Here is a 22,372-nt window from a genome sequence, read left to right on the forward strand (position 1 = left end):
ATGAGTACCTGAGTTTGATGCCCACCTTTAAAATAAAAGAAGCAAAGTGGAAAAAAAAAAATGAAGTCCACACAAACTCTTAAAGAGTGTTCCTTTTATGTAAGGTTGTTCACTCCATGTTAACTCTTGTTCTGTTAAGGTTTCAAAGCCTTATGCTGGTCAAAATAGCCCCTGCTTTCTGTTTTCTTGTTATTTTAGATAGGAAAAGAAAAACTTACTTCCTACATCTCTTTTCAAAAGACATTACGTGCCAAGACCTGGTCCAAGATCTCAACTTTACAGCTATTTAATGATATTTGATTCTATTAATCATAAAGAATATTCAAACTCTTTACCAAAGGATTGTATAAAGGTCCCAGAAGGAATAAACATGTCATAAACCATAGAAAACTATACAAAAATTTATCATTACTTATTAACAAATACAGTATTGTATGTGTTTCAACATAGACAAGAAAGCTCCATCAATCTCTTAGAGGCTAGGGAAGGGAAACCCTGCCCTACGACAAGTGATAAGTCTATAAAAAAGAATGACAGAAGAATATGTATGACCTGTGCTACTACTGTTAAAGAAATTAATAAAGTATCTTGTAGTAAATGCTGCTATATTAACCTACAAAATTCACCGAACTAATTGATTAATAATGATGATGATAAATAATATACAGTAAGAGAAATTATAAAGTGAATGTAGTTAAGTATTAACAACTAGTATATCTAGGTAAAAGTATGAAACATCTTTGTACTATTTTGCAACTTTATAAACCTGAAGTGATTTGAAAATAAAGCCCAATACAAAACTAAACAATTTTCTAAAAAGTAAGTAGAATAAAGGTACTTTTGTTAAGTGTCAGTATATAATTACAAAGAAATTCAGATAATCTCACAGATGTTATTTTAAGATTACTCATAAAATGAAAATATTTCAAGTCAAACAATACTACTGATTCAATAATTTAAGACTTAATACTCTTATGTATTATAAAATGTGAAAGGTCCGGAGGTCATAGGATGTTCTGCAGCACACTATACTGCTAGTGAATGACTCTCATGCCATAATGAAATTATTGCTAACTTTTCTCATCTATAGTTGCTCTTGTAGGAAGTCAATTATGGTATTAGTATATACTTAAGTTTCCATGATCCACAAGGAATATCTTTTGGGATGTTGCACAGGTATGTTAAAGAACTGGGTAGAAGTATTGTATTTTGTGTTTGTGTGTGTGTGTGTGTGTGTGTGTAACATATTTATGATATCTATGAGGTTTAATCTATAAATTAGTCACAGAAAGAGATTAAGAGTAATTAGTAATAAATAGAACAAGTGTAACAGTATCATAAAATAAAGGTTATGTAAAATTTGACTCAATGGCTCCTGGCATTTTCCACTGAATGTTTTGGTTTTTTTATTTTTTTTTATTGATATATTTTTATTTACATTTTAAATGATTTCCCCTTTTCTGGGTCCCCACTCCCCGCAAGTCCCATAAGCCAATATTTTTCAAATTTGACTGTAAATGGAACTGCAGAAAACTAAATCTCAGATGGAGAAGGGTATTAATGCATATGATTGGAACAATTACCAGAAGGAGGAAGAGGAAGGGGAGAAGGAAGAAGATGAAAAAAGAATGAAACCAACTTATTATGAAGTGTGTGTCTGAGTACCAAGACCCCCGAGCCCCCCCCCCCCCCCACACACACACATACACATATGCACACAGGATATGGCAAACACAGAAGGGGGAAAAGAAAAAGGAGAATGGAAGAGGAGAGGAGGCTGAAGGAGAACAAAAGAGAGGGGGCCAAGGAGAGGGGAGAAGAAATGAGAATACATCCAAGAGCACACTAGAGCAAAAGCGTTTGCCAAACTTGAGTCACAGAATAGTGCTTCATTCAAGATAACACAAACAAGTTTAAAGCATCTGTTCCGGAGCAGATATATGCCTCTAGATTAAAAAGCTAGAATCATAAAAATGAATGGCTTCATCTTTGGCAGAAAGAACTACATATCATATGCTTTGGATCATGTGAGAAACTGGAGCTCTGAAAAACATGAGAAATTTCTTCTGCTCTTAAGTCTAGAAATGAGTGCTGCTGAGTGGTGGTGGGTGATCAGACTATCAAGTTCATGATGCTTTATTAATTGTATGTAGCCATTCAGAGTATGTTGCACTTTACCATTTGTAGTCAGCTTTAATGAAGTTCAGATGGTAGGATCAACATACAAGCACTCTGTAAAATATAAAAGTATTCCACAAAAAGAAAGAAAACGACCAACAAGGTGTTTTTTCCCCTGTGGTTTTCTGACTTGTGTGGAACTTGCTATATAGACCAGGCTAGCTTTGAACTCACAGCGATCTTCCTGCCTTTGCCTCCCCAGTGCTAGTATTAAACGAATGCACCATTATGCCCATTTGACAATAAAGTCTTTTAAAAAAAAAAATCATACATCCGCGTATCTTTCTTCCCTTGGGGTTATGACCTGAACCTCACAGTTACTATGAAATATGGTGGCTAACCTCTCCCTTACAGATAAGGAAGAAGCATAACATTCTGAAAGTGTAACTTATTTGTGTGACAGACAGGACTAGACTCTGAATCTTTTGTCTTTTATTTCTGTGCTGAAATATGTCAATTTGACACAGACTAAGAGGGGAGCCTCAACGGAGCAAATGTCTGCAGAAGATGGTGCTGTAGGCAGGTCTGCAGGTCATCATCTTAGTGATTATGTGGGCAGGGCCAGCCATGCGCTGGTGGCCTGGGTTCTATAAGAAAGCAGGCTGAGAAAGCCAGGAGAAACAAGCCAGGAAGCCTTTCCATGGCCTCTGCATCAGCTCCTGCCTCCAGGTTCCTGTCCTGACTTCTTTTAGTGAAAAACTACAATGTGAAAGTTTAGGCCAAATAATCCTTTCCTCCCCAACTTGTTTTTGGTTATGATGCTTCATCACAGCAATACTAACTCCAACTAAACAGCTTCTATTACATCCTGATACCTCTAAAAAGACAAACTTAAGTTATACGTTCTTTTATACTGCATTTTAAAAGTGTTTACGTTTTTTCATATAATACATTTTGATGGCATTCTTTTCCCTCCCCAAGTTTTCCCATAACCGCTCCACCTCAATAACTTAATGTGCCCCTCCCTCCCTCTCCCAAAACAAACAAAACAAAAAGCCCAACAACCCAAGAAAACAAAATACCACAGACAAAAACACCAAACCATAGCAGCAGCAGCAGCATCACAAATCAATTGCATGCATTCTGTGTTAGCCAACTACTTGTGAGAGTGGGACCTGCCCGAGGTGTAGCTAATATAAGAGTCACTACACTGGAGTAAACTGATTTTCTATCTCTCAACAGGTATCAACTGCAACTAGCTTTCTGGACCTCATATCTACTTCTCTGCTGGGATTTTGCTTGAATGTTAGTGATGCCACAGTCTCTGAATTCACACATACATCTAAAAGACTGTTCCCTTGGAATCATCCATTCTCTCTCTGGATTTTTCTGCCCCCTCCTCTGCACTGATCCCTGAGCCTCAAGGGGGAGGAGTTTGAAGACATGCCATTTAGGGCCAAGTGCTTCATGGTCTTCCATTGTCTGCACGTGGTCCAGCTGTGGGTCTCTGTGCTAAATTCCATCTACTGTAAGAAGACACTTCTCCGATGATGGTTTAACTGCTGGGCCAGCCAAACACTCCATTCCTTAAAAAAATATGCTTACTGAACTTAGTATTCTATTTGTTTTTTTTAAACAATAAATGTGTTATATTTAATACCAAGGACAATAGTTATCTTAGAAAATGAGACAAATCCATGAGCTTCTTACATTATACAGCATGCATTACTATCATCTAAGGACATCAGGCATGTTCATAAAACAAACTGAAGGTATTCCTTTTCTTGTATACATAGTCTCACAGTGGTTCTTTTTTTTTTTTTTTTTTTTTTGAGACAAAGTCTCTATGTAGTTCTGGCTGTTCTAGAGCTTGTTATAAGTACCATGCTAGCTTTGAATTCAGAGATTCTCCTGCCTCCCAGCTCTGTGAATTAAAGGTGTGTGGGCCACCATGATTGGCAGTTTACTGACTTTTAAATTGGTTCATTTATTCTCTCTCAAAAAAAGTTAGCCAGTATGAGGGGATTATGTGAAAGGTACTGTGCAGATGCACCTTTTTGTCTTTTTTTTGCTGGGAACTGAAGTCAGAACTCAAAGTCATAGCTCCTATATTAGACTCTTAATCACTGCAGAATCTCTCAAGTCAGACCTACTACTACTCTAGTAACAGAGTTTGCTAACAGGATTCATCACTGTGAAGTAAACTCTTCTGTAACACAGCAGTAAATGGTTGCAATGAGTTCAAAACAAGTCAGACTGACCTATAAAGCTTGCTTTATTTATTTATTTATTTATTTATCTATTTATTTATTTATTTATTTATTTATTTATTTATTTACTCTAAGACTATGAATGTTTACAACTTACAATAATAGTAGACTACTGTTAGGGACACTGAATAAGTAAATGAAAGAAATCTAAAAAAAGGACAGGTCCCTAATTAAAAACAGAACAGAGACCTATACAAAATTTCAAGGGACTCTAGCTAATTATTTTGAGACAAAAAGAGAAAGAAGCAAGTAAAACAACCTTTGAGATCCCCCTTTGGAAATGCTATGCCACTAGGCATTTAAAATCACATCATTACCAGGTTATAGTAACTTTGATTGCTGACTGCTCACTCTCTGCAATATGGAAATAAGAAGTATCTGGAATTACCTATTCCATTCATGATGCTTCATAATGATTTCCACAAAAGAAGGCTCTACAGAAGCCACAGTATTAATATCATCCAGTCATCACACAGTGAAGTCTCACTGTAACACTGATGATTTATCCCAGAATCTCATTTAGTATGGCTATTCTGACTGGTGTTCAGTTAGCAGAGGGAAGCCCTACCTGAGTGCCCACAATTACTCTCCTCTTCCTCTCAGTAGGGATCGTTTGACCCTGCGACTACACCCAGACACACTACTTACACTCACACACACATTACTTACACTCACATACACTATTGTTTACACACCCAGATTTGTGCCACTCATCAATTTCAGCAAAAATATCTGTGAATACATTTACCTTTAAAATGATACTGCAAACTCTCAACGGAAGCCCATTAATGTTATACACAACACATTATTAATGCGTGCAGTGTAATAATAATGGTGGTGCAATGGCAATAAAGTGTCAACAAACACTCCTTGCAACTAATAAGATTCTAAAAATCAGAACTTATCAAATTCACTGACATTTGGTTCTGGTTTTATTCTGTCACAGTTCTGACAGGAGTTATAAAGACCCTGTAAATAGCTCACACAGACAGACACAGAGCACCATGACAAACATCTCAACCGACCACCAGGATCAAAGCTAACACAGACTACAAGAGCCCTTGTCTCTAAAACAGGAGTTTTCATAAAATTGAGATATAACTTATTTTAATAAATTTAAAGTATGGTATTTAGCCAAAAATAAAAGGCAGAATATTTCTAAAGAAGACAAATATACACTGAGAAACAGTGCCATATAAAAGAATGAATCTGGCAAAGGATCAGGATCATTACATTTAAAAATTACACTAATTTATAAAACTTGTCCTAAACACAGTTACAAGTATCAAGACATGTTAACAAATCCCCAAAGGCTCATTATTCTATGTTCAGAATGTACTTCATTCAGAGACTACCAAGGAAAATTGCAAAAGTTGAACCTATCACGCCCACTGAAGTCAAAGCAAATTAATACACCTAACAAAAAATACTTCAACAGTTTTAAAAGATACAAATAAAACATTGAAAGCAAATTAAATTGTTATAAAGAAAAAAGAAAGCAATAACAACCTGTGGTGCGGAGGGCAGGACGGAGGGCAGGACGACAGTACTCTCGGCAGGGACTGGCAGGGCAGGGGTCACAGGGACAATGGGAGAGGAGGGAGGAACAGCTTCTGTGGGCTAAAATCATCAAGGACAAAAATCAGGAAAAAAAACACCAAATAAAAGAAAAACAAACAGAAAGTTGTACCAAAAGGTAAATTATAATTCTTTATAATAATAAAGTGAAAACTTGATTAAGATACTACTTTAGTTAGTTAAGTAATGAGACTGTCCTGATTATTCTAGCAATAATTACAGCATTAATTTATAATGTTAGGATCCAGGATTAAGAAAGTCTGTTCTGTAAGATGTATAAGACAATTACAATCTACTTTATGATGTGCTTGTTTTGTAGACAGAATGCTTTTCTAGCATCTAGAAATTGACTATTTCCACATTTCACATTAAAATAAAGATTATTAGTCTCTATGCAAATAATGAGTTTATAAATCCACAGAAAAAATGTTAAAAAGAAAATCTTCAAACTGAAATTATATCATTGAAAATAATCCATACTATTAAAATATTAAAACTCTACTACCAAGAAATGTTGCTAATGTCTGCCTGATGTTCCTGTGAAGTCACTAACCCACTAACACTGATTGCCTTCATGTGATAGAAATAATCTGGCAAAAGTGGAGGGGGAAGTTTAGAAAAAGTAATTTGCCAATAAATATATACAGTCTTTAAAACAAAAATGTCTTAACTCTGACTTAGTTTAATTTATTCTCATGAAACAACTTAAAAAGAAAATATAAAACTTCTAAGGTATGCACTAGAACAGTGCTTATAACTGGGGAATTGTCTAATATCCTAAATATTCAAAGGTATCTTAAGTAACATTAACCACTACCATTAAATGTTATTAAGCAATTTAAATAATCTATAATTGTTTATAAATCAGGTAGAATACTGCTTGTAATATTAAAATAGAGATGAAATTTGTAAAAAATAGAAGAAAAGTTTGAAACATTAACTGGGGTCAGGGTTGTGATTGCTCCCACTCTCGCTTTCATTTTGAATTTGATTTCTTCAACTGTTAACAATAAATGTATGGTGACTGTGCATACCAACACAAAAGAAATCATCTTTCATCGACACATCCTTTACACAACAAACACAATGAATATGCTCTAAAGATACTTTGAATTTCAGTAAGAATATTAATTGTAAAAATATCAACACTGGACTCTGTTATCTGAATTTCTTATTTTCTTTTCACACATTTTTAGCCATTATAGATTTGATGGAAATAAAAATACAATCAATCTCCCCTCCCCCAAAGTAGAGAAGGGATGGCAATTGCATAATATGGTGAATAAATACTTAATGTCACCCAATTATATACTTAAAAGGCTAAAATATGGGGCTAGAGAGATGGCTCAGGGGTTAAAAGCACTGACTATTGCAGAGAACCTGGGTTCTAACCCAGGCTCATGCGTGCATGTGAAACTTTTATGCTGTTACTTTACCACAATAGAAAAAAAGTACATTGTGAAAAGGATTTCTGACTTTGACTTGGGACTTTAGTCATCATTTCTACATTTTCACTAAAATTCAGACTTCTGAATTTTATATTTGAAGCTTGGAATTAATAACTTAAGTGGTAAGCAACCTCTTAAATGCCCGTTACTTAAATGCCCTTTCAAATGATCCATGACAAAGCACAGGGAAAGAATGGTTTTGAAAGAACTGTTGTTAGATCACCTGGATACACACACTGCCAGATCAAATGAAAACCGATTCCTATTTTATTTTCAACCACATTGATAGAAGTAAACAAAACAAAGGTTCTAGAATGTGATAGAGTAAGATACCACTCCCTTTGCAGAGGAAGCAATTTCTTCAACAGAGAGAGGTGCACATTATAGGAACCAACACTGTACAGAGATGCTATCAGCTGCAAGCAATGAGGGGAGGGAACAATGTGCCACAGGGTGTTATCGTTTGAACGGGCGGGGACAGCAATATGGCGTCTTTATGGGCACAGCATGATGACGCTCATGGATCCCAGTGGAGTACAAAGCATCTGTAGGTGCTTGACAGGAAGGGTGGTGTCAGTGATGGAGGGTTTCACAAGGGGAGATTTTACTCTAATAAATGAGTATATAGGGGACAATGGGATGAAGATTTCTCATGTGAGAAAAAAGTAAAGCTGTAAATTACGAAAGGGAGAAAAAAAATCAGCATGGACCTATGCTTCTAGACCAAAACTGGAAGTAATGGTATAAACATATGGTTTTTCAGTACTTATAGGAACAAGCTAAATATAAGCATAAATATATTTCCTAATCTGCCTCCCAGAGAACAACTAGGGACACTTACTACCTCAAAGGTCTAGACACACACACACACACACACTCACACACTCACTCACACACACACACTCTGATCTTGATTTCTAAATACCCACACTCAAATAAGAAAACAAAAGAGATGTCTTGAGAGAAATGGCTGACTTCAGTGCCAGAATTCAGTGAGTACAAGTAAGTCCTTAATGCCTCAGAGTAAGTGTCCAAAACAAAAGAGTTGTCAAAAGGTCTAAAAGTTCCCTGAAGGGCCGCCACCTGGAAAGCACGAGACTCAAATACTAGCTGTATTACATTACTTTTCTTTTGCTGTGATAACATACCATGAGCAAAAGAAACTTAAGGAGAAAGACATTTATTTTGTCTATGGTTCTAAAGGCTGAAGTCCACAATGACAGGAAGCAGTGGTAGACTGGCAGGAGCAGAAAGCCGGCTGCTCTAGCTTTTCATGCACACACAGATGATGCAGAGATCATCAAGTGGAGTGAGAATATAAACCCTCAAAGCCCACCCTAGCGCTGCCCTTCCTACAGCAAGGCTGTACTCACCTAAGCAGTCCATAATCCCCCCAAAGAGTACCATTCACTCAAGAGCAACAGTGGCATACAACTCAATAAATAAAACAGGATAGTCCAAATTGTATAAACACATAAATTAATAAATATAATGCATTTCCTTGAAAGTGGAGGAATTACAAAATCACCTGGCAGCCATCAGGTTATACTTAAAACAGCAGTGGATGTTTAAACTTCTTGGTGTTCCTAAGTGAAACTTTCATTTTACTTGAACATCTGAATGTTCAACATCTGAATGGGATGGACACGGACACACACACACACACACACACACACACACGTACGTCAGTTGCTCCTCATATTCTTTATGACAAATCATTCTTTTTCTGTTACATTTAAGCCCCATTGCACCCTTCTTTGTCAGAGCCTGTTCTGTTCTAGAATCTACTTTCTTTGGAAAGGATCTGTCTTAGTCAGGGTTTCTATTCCTGCACAAACATCATGACGAAGAAGCAAGTTGGGGAGGAAAGGATTTATTCAGCTTACACTTCCACACTGCTGTTCATTACCAAAGGAAGTCAGGACAGGAACTCAAGCAGGTCAGGAAGCAGGAGCTGATGCAAAGGCCATGGAGGGATGTTCCTTACTGGCTTGCTTAGCTTGCTTTCTTATAGAATCCAAGGCTACCAGCCCAGGGATGGCACCACCCACAAGAGGCCCTCCCAACTTGATCACTAATTGAGAAAATGCCTCACAGCTGGAGGCATTTCCTTAACTGAAGCTCTTTTCTGTGATAATTCCAGCCTGTGTCAAGTTGACACACAAACCCAGCCAGTACAGGTGGTATGAATTTGGGCAGCATTGCCTAATTGTTATTTCTTATAGGACCAAGGACTATCAGCCCAGGGATGGCACCACCCACAATGGGTTCTCCCACACTTGATCACTAATTGCGAAAATGCCTTACAGCTGAATCTCATGGAGGCCTTTCCTCAAAAGAGGGTCCTTTCTCTGTGATAACTCCAGCTTATGTCAAGTTGACACACAAAACCAGCCAGTACAAGATCTAAATACTGTTTCTTTAAAAGACTCCCTACAACAACCTCTGACACCTTATCTCAGAGCCATAAGACACATGGAGTTAAGAGTTCTGTGAATGAGCATGTGTCCCGTCTCTTCAGCATTCAATATGTAACCAACAATCATCTACCAACAAATAAAACATCCAAGTCATAGATGATAAACAGAGTAACAAAATTCATTTAATTCACTTGAAACAAAAATACAGTCCTAAAAAAACCTAATAAATGAAAGTTGATGAGGAATGACAAATACTCGATTTTACAAAATAGGGCAAGGAGATGAAGAGGATTTAAACACAGTTGAGAATGTGATACAGTGCTTATCAGCTATATAAGATTGTAAACTGGAAAATGTCATATATAATAATGCACCAACATGGATGGTTTAAACAATGAGGCAAAACAAAGGAATCATTATATTTAGGTTATTTTCAGAAAAGCGTGGATAATAGCATTTTAAACCATAACACCCTTCTATAACCATATAAACCAAGTAGAAAACAATGACCCTTACATCATTCCTGCCCTGCTCTATTTGAAGCACTCAGTAAAATCAGCTCAACCGATATCTGTTATTGTTTTTAAAAACCTTGGTCACATGACTAGCAACAGTCTCAGTTGTTTCTATCCATAGCAACACCACAGAATCATTAGCCTCTAAGGCTGCCTTTGGAGACTTGTTTCCATGACAACAGAGGTTATAATATTAACACTGTCTGAAGGAACACTGCAGAAAATCGTACATTTCTATAAAATAATTGGATTATACATTGTCAAGTACTTTTGAAAAAAATATCACATTGGCAAGTACCTGAAAGATGTTTAAATCCGATTTAACAAAATTGTACTAATTTTCTACATAGGTTTATTTTTTATATTAATTTAAGGTCTTAATTTAGACCCCTTCTCTCAAAATAAAGATTCTTATGTAATTTGAAGTATGTGCACATCCTCATTTATGACAATGTAGTACTGACCCTCACTTTTAGGCATTCAACAATATATGCATATTGTGAGCCTAGCATAACCTCACTGGCAGCACTGGTGAAAATGGACAAGAGTAGTCAGATAAAAACTGTGAGTGTAGAGTTAATGTACCTGGGAACCAATGGGATGTGAGGACTATTAAAAATAATACCCACAATTGGGAATGGTGTATGGGCTTCTTGTCCCAGCACTTGGGAGGCAGAGACAAGAGGATCTTTTCTTTTTGAGTTCAAGGCCAGCCTGGTCAACATAAAACGGTCTCAACAAAACAAAATAAAACAAAACAATTTCCACAATTGCAACTAAAAATTATTTCCTAGATAATAATTAGACTTGGACATGAAAGAGTGCAGTACTATCCAAATATTTATTTTTCTTGCTAATTATTTATTAAGACTTTCAGGACTGGGAGAAATTTGCTCTGTGGTTTAATACTTGCTTAACAAGCATAAAGCCCTGGCTTTTAAAACTTAAGTCTCTGTAGTCAAAAGATAAAACATAAAATCAAGAGATGATAAAAAATTATTTTCAGAATGTAAAGCTGACAAGATAAACTACAATACCAAGAAGCTAATGCTTACATTTTATATTAACATGCTTCATGTACTCAGTAAATGAACGTTAAGACTAACCAAAACAAAACAAAAAAACCCCAAAACCCCAAGGTCTAAATATATACTTTATTTTCAAGGAAAAACAAAGTAAATGAATTAACAAATTTTTTGGTACCAGTATCTTAGACAACAAAAGTAATCCCCCAGGCCACTGTTGGTGAGTAAGGAGCCTAAATTTGAACATGGCATAGTTAGAATTCTTAATCCAGGTTCCTTGGTCCTTTGTTTAAAGATCCACTATGCCATAATGAGGCACACTTCTGATTAAATGTCAAAGTAATTATTTAACAGGAAAAAAAAAAAAAAAAGAAAGAAACCAGGAAAAACCTGCAAGCCTTTGAATGTTTGCAGAGGATAAAATATAGCAAAGTTGATTTATACAAACTCCGCTTGGCAATTACTGTATTCAAGAGAGGATCAATATTGCAGGACAAAAGGTATTTTTCATGGTTTAATATTTTTTTTATGATTCATACACCCTTTGCCACTGTCACTGCAAACACATTACATTTTTAATATAAACTTGTTTAGCCAAAAAAAGCTATTTCAACCATGTATGACATCCATGCCAATGTCTCAGAAGAGTATATAAAATCAGACATTTTAAATAACCACAAAACATGTCAAAATACAAATATTTTTTTAAAAATTTAAAATAGCTGTGGGAAACAGGAAATAGATCCAGTAATTAATTCTATTGTAGAAGCATAGATGTGAAACTGTTTATAGATTACAGACAAGATAAGTTAGCTCATGAATCTATTATTTCTAGTTGAAAATTCATAAAATTAAAATTAAAGTTTCTGATCTCATTATGAAAAGATGGTACTTTATATTAACATTCAGCTAACAACCTTTAAAAAGGATGACTCAGTCACTATGAATTTAAAAACAGAGCCTTAAAGACTGAATGTAAAGATATGGTTACATAATTAACACAGGGAGAATATTATCAATTGCAATATGCCTTCGTTTTTGATGTTTTTCGAACTGGCTAGATAAATATGGCCCACCATGGCCCTCATCACCTGTCAAGCTACAGTAGGCCCTTAATGCTTCTTAGCAACGGCGGCTGCTCTGTTCACTGCTCTCAGAGCGTCCTGAGAGTGGTGAGCGCCCATGGGCCAGGCTCTGCTAGCCTTCCAACATCACAGTGATCCTACGCTCTCCCTCTACTACTGCCCAGCTACACTGACCTGCTACTCCATACCTTACATTTGCTAGTTACTGTTCTTCCAAAATGCTCTTGCTTAGATAGCTACAGCCTCAAGTCTAGGAATTTTTCATGTCTTTACTTAAATAATGATCACTTTCAATTTCAAATCAAAGTCTCCATAAGCAATTTTATTTTATCGACATCTTCTTTTCCTCCAGAATACCATATTTTTTTTGTAATTATATTGTCCTCTATTATGATATGAGGTTGACAAAAGCAAAAATTTCTGTTTAGTTTTTTTCTTTATGTTCATCATCACAGGAAGCTATGTGTGACTACCAACACAGATTGTGGAATGGATTTTGAATACATGATCTTCTTTATCTTGTTCCCTGTCGTGTTGTACTTAGAACAGACACCCAACTTCCTTCTGCATGGTCGGGTAGGTATATCCAATCAGAAGTGCTCAAAGCCTTCTATTTACCAATCTTACAACACAAGTTGCAAAGTGTAAAAATGCACACCCCTCCCACTAAGAAAAAACAAAACAAGTGCCTCCCCCCCATGATGCCCCCCCCCATCCTCTGATTACAACAATGCCCCAATGCGGGCCCGTCTTCTGAGCTTCATCTCTTCCCTCTTCAAACTGTACTTCAGAGTGAGTCTTCTCACGTCCACGTGCCTCCCTCGAAATTTTAAGTCCTCTTCCTCTCAGCCTGGAGCTGCTTTACTGTGGCATTCCTCTTAGTTAGACCTCTTAGTTCTCTAGTACAGTTTTTGTTGTTATTGTTTTATTTTTCTCTTATTTGAGACACATCTCACTGTGGAACCCTGGACAGCCTGTAATGCTCTAGGTAGATTAGCCTGGCTTCAAATAAAGAGATCCCCCATCTCTGTTTCAGGAGTGCTGGGACTAAAGGCATGGACCACCAGGCCAAGCTCTAATACTTGTTCAGATAATCTTCTGTTACAGTCTCTCTTGGAATAATTATTATGGGTTTTGTTTTTTTCTCTTGGCTGGACTCTATTAAGGTTAAAAATTTACCTGTTTTTATTAATTTTTTAAAATTAGGACATAAGTCAGGAGCTGACCTCCATGTGGATACTGACTTATATGAACCTCACTGACTCTAGGTCCACATAGTATTTCAATTCCTACTTTTTTACAAACAAGGAAACAGACTCAGAATTTAGGTAATTTTGTTAATGTGCTATGTCATATAAAGGGCAGAATATAGACTTAAACTCTGGCCATTGTGCTCAAAAAAACACCTGTACCCAGTACAAGCCAGCTGTCTTAAAACAGCGTAGGATGATTTACATTTCCTTGAGTGTAGCCACTAACAGCAGAGGTAATATTTGTTTTCCAAAATACTCTTAAAACAATTTCAAATTTACAATCTTTTATTATAGTAGATGGTTTTACAAAGAATAGAGTATACAAAAATCAAAAAGTGATCCATTTTTATTTAAATTCCAGATTATAATCTCTAGTTATTTTCTGAAAACCACTTAAAAAACTTGTACTCTACAATTATTATGTTTTCAGAGCTAGATGGCTAAACTAATTGACAAGTCTCACAAATGATACACAAAAACCTGTTCAGAAATGGAAACAATTTGGTACTTTTTAAAGTTTTTTAAAATTATTTTTATTTCATTTTATGCTGACAGGTATTTTGCCCAGGAATATATGTTTACCCACCACTTAGAAGCCTCATGCCCAAAGAGGCCAGAAGAGTGTGCTGGATCCCTTGCAACTGGAATTACAGATGGTTGTAGCGTCCATGTGGATGCTGGGAATTAACCCTGGGTCCTCTGAAAGAGCAGTCATGCTCCTAACTTTTGAGCCATCCTGCTAAAGATATATATAGTGGCAACGACTTACTACAGCGCTAGGACTCCTTTTAAAATTCTATGTTTGGAGAGCTGGTTTGGTGGTGTAGAGTGCTGGCTGCTCCTTCCAGGCCTGGGGTCAGTTCCCAGCATCCACATCACGCAGCTCACAATGTGAAGTAACTCCAGCTCCACTACCCAGCATCCTCTGCAGGCCGGCCTTCACAATGACCTGAACACATACAGTATGTGCACATACCCATTCACATTAAAAATCCCGTGCTGTCAGATACCATAGCCAATTATGCAACGGTCTATAACACAGGACCACTGTTTTTGTTCACTAATTTCTATGTAACTGTACTTCAGTAGATATACTTAAAAGTTTCTTAAACAAGGTGGTAATTATAGACTATTTTTTATATGATCTGAACAATTATTTTTACCTTCCTCCAAATTCTGAAATTATATAACAACATTGTTGGGGGTTTTAATATAGTCAAAGATCTTTTAAAATGTGTTTTAATGATACAGATTTAAGTTACATGTACAGTATGATACCTCATATACTTTTTCTTTTTAAAATTTAGTTTATATGTGTAAGTGTTCTGCTTTCATGTGTATTTGTGCACCACATATGCGCCTGGTGCCAGTGCTTTTCCTTTTGTTGCTTGTGTCTTTTGAGACAGGGTCTCTCTGTATAGCCTTGGGTACCCTGGAACTAGTTATGGCTGGCTTTGAACTCAGAGCTGGGAAGCGCACTACCACTGCCAGCTAGCCAGTGCTCTTGAGTGTTGGTCCCACATACACATTTTTTTTCTCAGAGGGTTTCTAAGTACTTTGGCAATGTACATACTTTATCTTACAAAACCTTTGGTGCCAATTTTTAAGCTATATTTCTACATAAAGTTTGTGAAAATAATAATAATGACCAAATCATATTGAGAAGCTTCTTTCAATCATGTTAAATGGAAATAGGTATCTATATTTATTTATTACTTATTCAACTAATATTTATCAATGCATTTACAAGGCTAGGCTCTAGGAATATAAAAGAAACTGCACATCTTTATAAGACCAGCCCTATAAAGCTTACCGGTAATTCAGCAGGTGACAGTGAACAAGACTGTGGTAAGAAACATGCAGTGCAATTCTTAGAAGAGAAACTCAGCTTGAAACTAAACAAAGGAGCCCAAGTGGAAGCTCACTAAGCCTGAAAACTGTAAATTTGTGGCTTTCAGGTTGACTTTAAAATTGACTTTAAAAGTTAACTTTTAAAATTTACTCGAATACATTACAATACGTAAATGGAAAATGTATTTCTCTTAGCCTATTTGTCCTTGACAGAAGAGCCGACTATATCAAGACATTATATAGAAGCTGCACAGATGAAAACTTACATAAAAATTTTCCCATTTAGTTCTCCAGACTAAGACAATCTAATTTTAAGATAGCAAGTTTGTATTTTTTAATAGAATTTAATTTTCAGACCAGATTTAGGTTCACAGAAAACTGAATGTTGAGTACACCAAGTTCCTTCATACCCGCAGCCCACATCCGTGCAGCCACCCACTCCACCCCCTGCACCGGAGTGGTGTATTTGTTACAAGGCATGAGCCTATACCAACCCTCCATTATCACAGACTCTAGGCAACGCTGGGCTCACTCTTGCTGTTGGACAGCCTGTGGTTTTCCAAGCGTGTATTGGCTTGTATCCGTAATTACAGAATCACACAGAAGAGTTTCACTCTCCTCTTAAAATCCTAGGAATCACAGATTTTTACTTTATGACTTCCCCAAATGTCACAGGATTGGGATAATATGTGTAAAGCCTTTTCAGATTTTCTTTTCACTTAGTAATAAACATTTTCCTTTCATGTGGCTTAATCTTTTTTACTGCTACATACTATTCCATTGTTTGATATGTATATTCACCTACTGAAGTACACCTTATTTGTAAAGATTTCTCTAACTATTGTAAACAAATACTTTTTGTGTAGTGTCTGTGATTGCCAACGTGTTCTGCTATACCAATAATTGGTTCTTGTTTGTTTTGGTTTTTTTGGATTCTCCCCCCTCCCGCCCCCAAGACAGGGTTTCTCTGTATAGCCCTGGCTGTCCTGGAGCTCACTCTGTAGACCACGCTGGCCTCGAACTCAGAAATCTGCCTGCCTCTGCCTCCCAGAGTGCTGGAATTACAGGCGTGCACCACCACCACACGATTTAATTGGTTCTTAATACTAAACACATATAGATGTGCTGTAAAAAGTTTAAGACAAATAGAAATATCACAACAGTATTCTTGTGAAAGGGTGAACATTTCCAAAGACGAGTCACGATATTAATCTTACAAAGCTCATGGCCTTTTGAGTGAGGAATTAAGAAATAAATGTTTCTGCCCAAAGTAGCATTTTGTAACCAGTTAAACAGACTATTTCTACACTTTTATCTTGGAAACTGCCCTACTCTTGATCAGTGTAGGCATTTCTGCTGTAGTTTTAAAAGGCCGCCTATTTACTTCGTATATATTCCAGTTCAGTGCAAAGAGGGCATTACTAAATATAAATAGCCTCTCAAAGATAAAGACTATCCCTTCCTTTTCATCTAGGACCAGCTTTATGAAAATGTATGGATAACAAAGTTGGACTCTAGGATACTCCAAGATGAAGATATCTTGGTAGGAACACTTGACACCAGTTGCCTAGGAAATGTGTATTTGTACTGGTTGCCCCACTTTACTTAGTAGTAGTACCCTCTCTCCATCTAAAGCCTATGAGAGTTACATAGTCACCCCAACTGTGAGAAAACAAAAACTTTCCACCCCCTGGGGATTTCTTCCTCTCTAGAAGGACAAATAAGAAAGATGTTATCAGGCAAAGGATCAGCTTAATACTAAGGCAGTACACAAATGTTTCGTGGAGAGATTAAGACAGAAATGAGATAGACAAAAATCTGTATTAGCTCTTCTAAGGATAGGTTGATTTGTCGGTTTCTTCCCTCATTCAGTAATCTGTTGTTGTTGTTGTTGTTTTATTTGCTATGTTGCCAATAGTGTTATGGAAGCTGCGGATTAACATAAACAGAAAATTCTACCTCCAGGAAACTGCCAGGCTAGTAAAGGAAACAGATTCTGAACTGCACCTCCACTCACTCATATGCACACACTAATTCACATGCAATTAAAAATAAATCTCTAAAGCCATAAGCTTAAATAAAATAAAAACTATAACAACAAAAATCAGTCTGTAGGTAATACTCTGAAGAGAATTATAAAAGTAAATGAGGCTGATATCTAAAGCCAAGGTGTTCCCTAGACAGGTAGTAGGGTGGGGGCAGAGTGCAAGGTCTATCTTAAACCAAAGCCAGCAGCATTTCGCTGTTATCTGGGAAGCAGTGCAAAAGAAAAGAGGGCAATCCCGCAGGTTTTGTTTTCATATTCTTAGCATAAATAAGAACAGGAAGTTAAAAACTCTCTAAGGGCTGACATTTAGCTCAATGACAGGCATGCTTATTAGCATGGGCAAGAACTTGTACTTTCTTTCCATTAAAGACCACAATAATGATAAGAAGAAAATGAAAAATTTAAAGTTAAATGAAAACAAAAACTCAATAAGGATGAAAAAAGATAAAATTATCTTTTATGCTTAACTTAAGTAAAAATACTGGATAATAAGGAAACTATGGCTACAAGGGCACAGGAATTAGCTCTGAGCTAAAGACAGACATCTTGATGATTTTGATGTTGATGGCACAAGACTGACCAGACACAATTACATGAAAACACACACACACACACACACACACACACACACAGGAATTCAAGACTAAGAACCCTACTTAGCAATAAGAAACGAAAACGCTGCAAAGGAAAGTGAAGGTAGCAGAATGTTAGGTCAGCACCCAAGAGTCAGTGGTGAAAAGCCTCCAGGCAGTAATCAAGTGTGTTAAAATCGTCTGTCTAGCAGGCCATGTGAAGAGGAACAACTGGCAAGTGGATTTAATAATGTACAAGGAGGTGTTTTCAGTTTTTTATGTTAGTGAGAGGTGTTTCAGCTCATGGAAATTACCTAATATACAGGAAAAGGCAAGTAACAGTGAAGAAAACAAGGAGTCTGATGAGGCCTTGAATTATCAACCAGGAGAGAAGGGTGAGCTTTAGGAACAGACAGTTGGCTTACTGCAACAGGCCAGGACAGAGGAAGAGTTATCAACTTAGAATGGCGCTAGAAAGGACACTGCAAGCTTAATGGGCAGCTCCCAGAGCTGGTGAAGAAGGCAAAGCTACAATTAAAGTGGAGGGAAGTGGAAAAGAGTTGAGATTTTGAAAAAGTTTGAGCAAGATTTGAGAAATGTATGAGTGGTAAAAGATAGTGTAAAAAAACAAAAACAAAAACATTGGTCCCTGGATCTTAAGAGGATTAAAACGCATTGAAGTGTAAGTCCTGACCAAGTGAGCTGAAAGGGAAAGTGCTAGTCACATGAAATGCCTGCATCCTTGAAGTGATACGGTAAGTGGGGTTGAAAAGTCTGGAACACAATCATTTGAGTAGATTGTTCAAGTGGCAGAAAACCCAAGATCCCTATGGAAAAAGATAATGAAAAATAGAAAAGTCAAGATTTTAGGTAGATTATATAAAGATACCGAAATTACCTAAGAATGATTATACAAATAGCAGGTAGAACGAAGACATCAAGTCGGTGCTCATATACTCTGCATGTCCCAGTGAAAGGGAGAAAACAGAAATATTGACTGACGATACGTGCGTCTTTTTGGTGAAAGTCTTTAAAGGATGAATGACCTGAGATTACAATACACAGGCTTTTTTGTCTTGTTTTTTTCAAGACAGGGTTTCTCTATATAGCCTTGGCTGACCTGGAACTCACTCTGTAGACTAGGCTGGCCTCAAACTCAGAGATCTTTCTGCCTTAGCCTCATGAGAGCTGGGCTTAAAGATGTGAGCCACCACTGGCCTGGCCCCAAAGGCAGCAGGTATTTTTAGTCAGGAATAAAGAAGTAAGATGAAGTATAGTCATCCAAAAACTAGTAATGACATCAACTGCATCTCTTGGTTGCCATGGTGACTACTTACAAGAACAGGAAGAATGATGATGTGAGGAATCAAAGGAAAGGAATGTTTGACACTGCTTATAAAATTTTTAAGTGTGTGTGTGTGTGTGTGTGTGTGTGTGTGTGTACATAAACTATTTAAAACAAAGGCTATTTGCGGTACGAAGTCTCTGAAAAAAAAACTTACAGCAAGGTAAACCAATTCATGACAAATATCTTAATAATAATTAAAAATTTCCCTTTCTCAACTCACAACGTAAACTTCTGAGGCAAAACAACATTTTTATCAGTATTGGCAATGGGTAAAGGGGTGAGGAAATAAGGAGAACAGGAGATTTGTGCGGCTGAGGATATTATGAAGCAAGAGAAGGAAAGGCAAGACAAAGAAATGAGGCTCTGTGAAGAACCACAGGTATTTCTACGTGAAGACTGTGGTATATTAAGATAACACCCCAGGGACCCAAAACAGACGTTAACTCCACAAACATTTCGCTGAGCACCCACACACTTGGTATCGTGTAGATCTTTATAGTTATTTGGTTTCCTTAGCATTCAGAGGATGACTTCCTAAACGTTCCAGATATTCCATGGAACTTGGCACATAATCTTAGTTTTGAACATAAATACTTCTAATAGACAAGCACTTAAAATGAATCTGTAAGTAAAATTTCTTTTTACTCATAGCATGATGTGTTTGGGAATCAGAGTAGTAATTTGAGATAATAATTGAAATTTAATTTAGTAACAACCCCCAATTTGGTAAAGGATAATATAACCCAGTTAAAGGAAATTTAGATTAAAAGTTAAATCTTCCTATGAAATCTTTAAAAATTTCATTTCAGATACATCAAAACAGGAGATCCTGCTATTTACAAACCACAGTACAAAATATATTCATAGTAAGTACATAGTATATGCTCAACAAATTATGAAATTTCATTCATCTATTTTGCTCCCTACAACAACATGCAAATTCCTTTAGTATTACAAAAGAAAACTGTCAAGCCTGAGGTATTATACAAATGTACTCCAGTGTTAAATAAGATACAATCATGTCTCCAGTTCCTTCTCAGTTCTACTACATTTTATCATATAAAGCAAACTCCAATAAGTTATAAATAACAACTTGAACATATAAATTATACAACTGATCAGTTAGGAAAGTATATGAAAGTGAGATGTGATTACTCCAGGGAAAACAGAAGTAAAAATCTCTGACCTAGGATTGTCTACTTCCATAGTCAAAACACAAAGGTAATGAAAAGGCCAAAAGAAGGATCAGTTAAGAGGTTTGCAAGAAAAACTATCTCTTCTGCATATAGACACTACAGGGGCCAACTTTGGGGGAGAGGAATAATAGTCAATGGTGTAATAGAGTTTACAACAATTTTAGTGTATAGGTTCCTGTATTCTAATTCTATGAGTTCAATAGTTTTATGTATGAACTATTGGTCTTTTCATGTATGGCCTTATGATGAACATCAAATATATCAATATGTACATAAACACGTGTACAGTAGTTTATTTATAAAACCATAAAGATTACGGCATCTTTTTATTGATATGAAAATATTATTTAATATTAATCTGTAACATCTAGTAGCAATAGCCTTTAATCCTTTCATCCTTTTATGATCAGAAGCAGGGAAAAATGCTTAGAGCAGTCAATTTTCAATTTAAGAGTCAGTCATTCCCTTTCAGTAAGTTTTGGCTGGTGCCTATATATGTAATTTTATCTTAAGCATATAAGAAATAGGTAGAATTTTAGATTTTAGAAGTTGACATTTTACTACCACAAAACATTGTGAGAAAACTCTAGTAACCAAAACAAATAATCAGGTTGGCAGTTATATTTATATTTATTGTGCTGCTTCTAGTAAGTGAAGAAATAATCTTTAAAGGAAATTTATTTTTTAAAGGCCCCAAAAGATCATATAGGCATCTGTAGACATATTAAGAATTACTGATATCAAAAGAAAAATCATTATCAATTTGTTCTTAGACTATTTTTACCCTTTTATTTCCACTAATTGATTGATTTTCTGCTAAAATATATTTTAAAATATTAATACTTCCTTTTGTCTTCTTTTATACCAAACCACAAACATTCCATTTAACTGTTTATTTCTGTCCCCTACATTCAATATTCATTTCTCCTTAAAGAGAGAAGTTTATGGGACTGTTTAAGAAATTGGGACTTTTCATCTTTGCTAGCATCTTTAAAATTTGAATGTGTTAAAAATATTCCATGACTATGCAATTATACAAGTTTACTAATTCCAGATTATTCTTAGACAATATATATTTATAAAAAGGACAGACTCATCTCTTGAATAAATTTAATATAACTAAGATAAACATATTTTATATTAGCTAACTGTATTACATTTAATCTATTCTCAAAACATTAAAAATGAAAATATTGAAGCTACCTTTTGTTTCTTACTGTGCCTCCTCAAGATTATCCCTGAGCACACAAACACTAAAGAGGTAATCTTCTTCTGCTCAAACATCATTCTTTATAACATTTAACACCATCTAAAAATACGATGAGCATTACTGTGTCTTTTAGCTCACGTTAATGACTTTACATTTTTTAGAGAAGTCATTTAGTAGAATCTGAGACTGTTTTGTTTAGTATTACATAACATAAGGGAAAATGTTTTTCATTTCCCCTTCTGTGCTAAAGACCTGCATAGATGGACTGAGAACATAACATTTCAGTGCCACAACAACAACACAGTAACTCATTTTTAATAATAAATCTGCACTAAGACATTACAGCAAAGCAAATATGAACATAAATATACTGAAAATAATTTCAACAAGTGTCATGTTACCTGGGTGGAGCTGGTGGCTACCGAGATGCAGTCAA

General features: G+C 36.1%; 1 protein-coding gene across 13 annotated transcripts in view; it reads right to left on the reverse strand.

The window, feature by feature from the left end:
* The window catches only part of Dlg1 (discs large MAGUK scaffold protein 1), a 181,161-nt gene that overhangs the window by 90,246 nt on the left and 68,543 nt on the right, over positions 1-22,372 (reverse strand). For 9 of the 13 annotated variants that reach the window (XM_052159027.1, XM_052159029.1, XM_052159025.1 and 6 more), the window contains one exon: positions 5,898-6,008. The exons of the other annotated variants lie outside the window; for them this stretch is intronic. In XM_052159027.1, the coding sequence (XP_052014987.1) occupies positions 5,898-6,008 (111 nt within the window). The remainder of the gene's footprint in view (positions 1-5,897; positions 6,009-22,372) is intronic. 13 annotated transcript variants of the gene reach the window in all.

This window comes from Apodemus sylvaticus, chromosome 15 (assembly GCF_947179515.1).
Source record: "Apodemus sylvaticus chromosome 15, mApoSyl1.1, whole genome shotgun sequence".
Classification (NCBI taxonomy): domain Eukaryota; kingdom Metazoa; phylum Chordata; class Mammalia; order Rodentia; family Muridae; genus Apodemus; species Apodemus sylvaticus.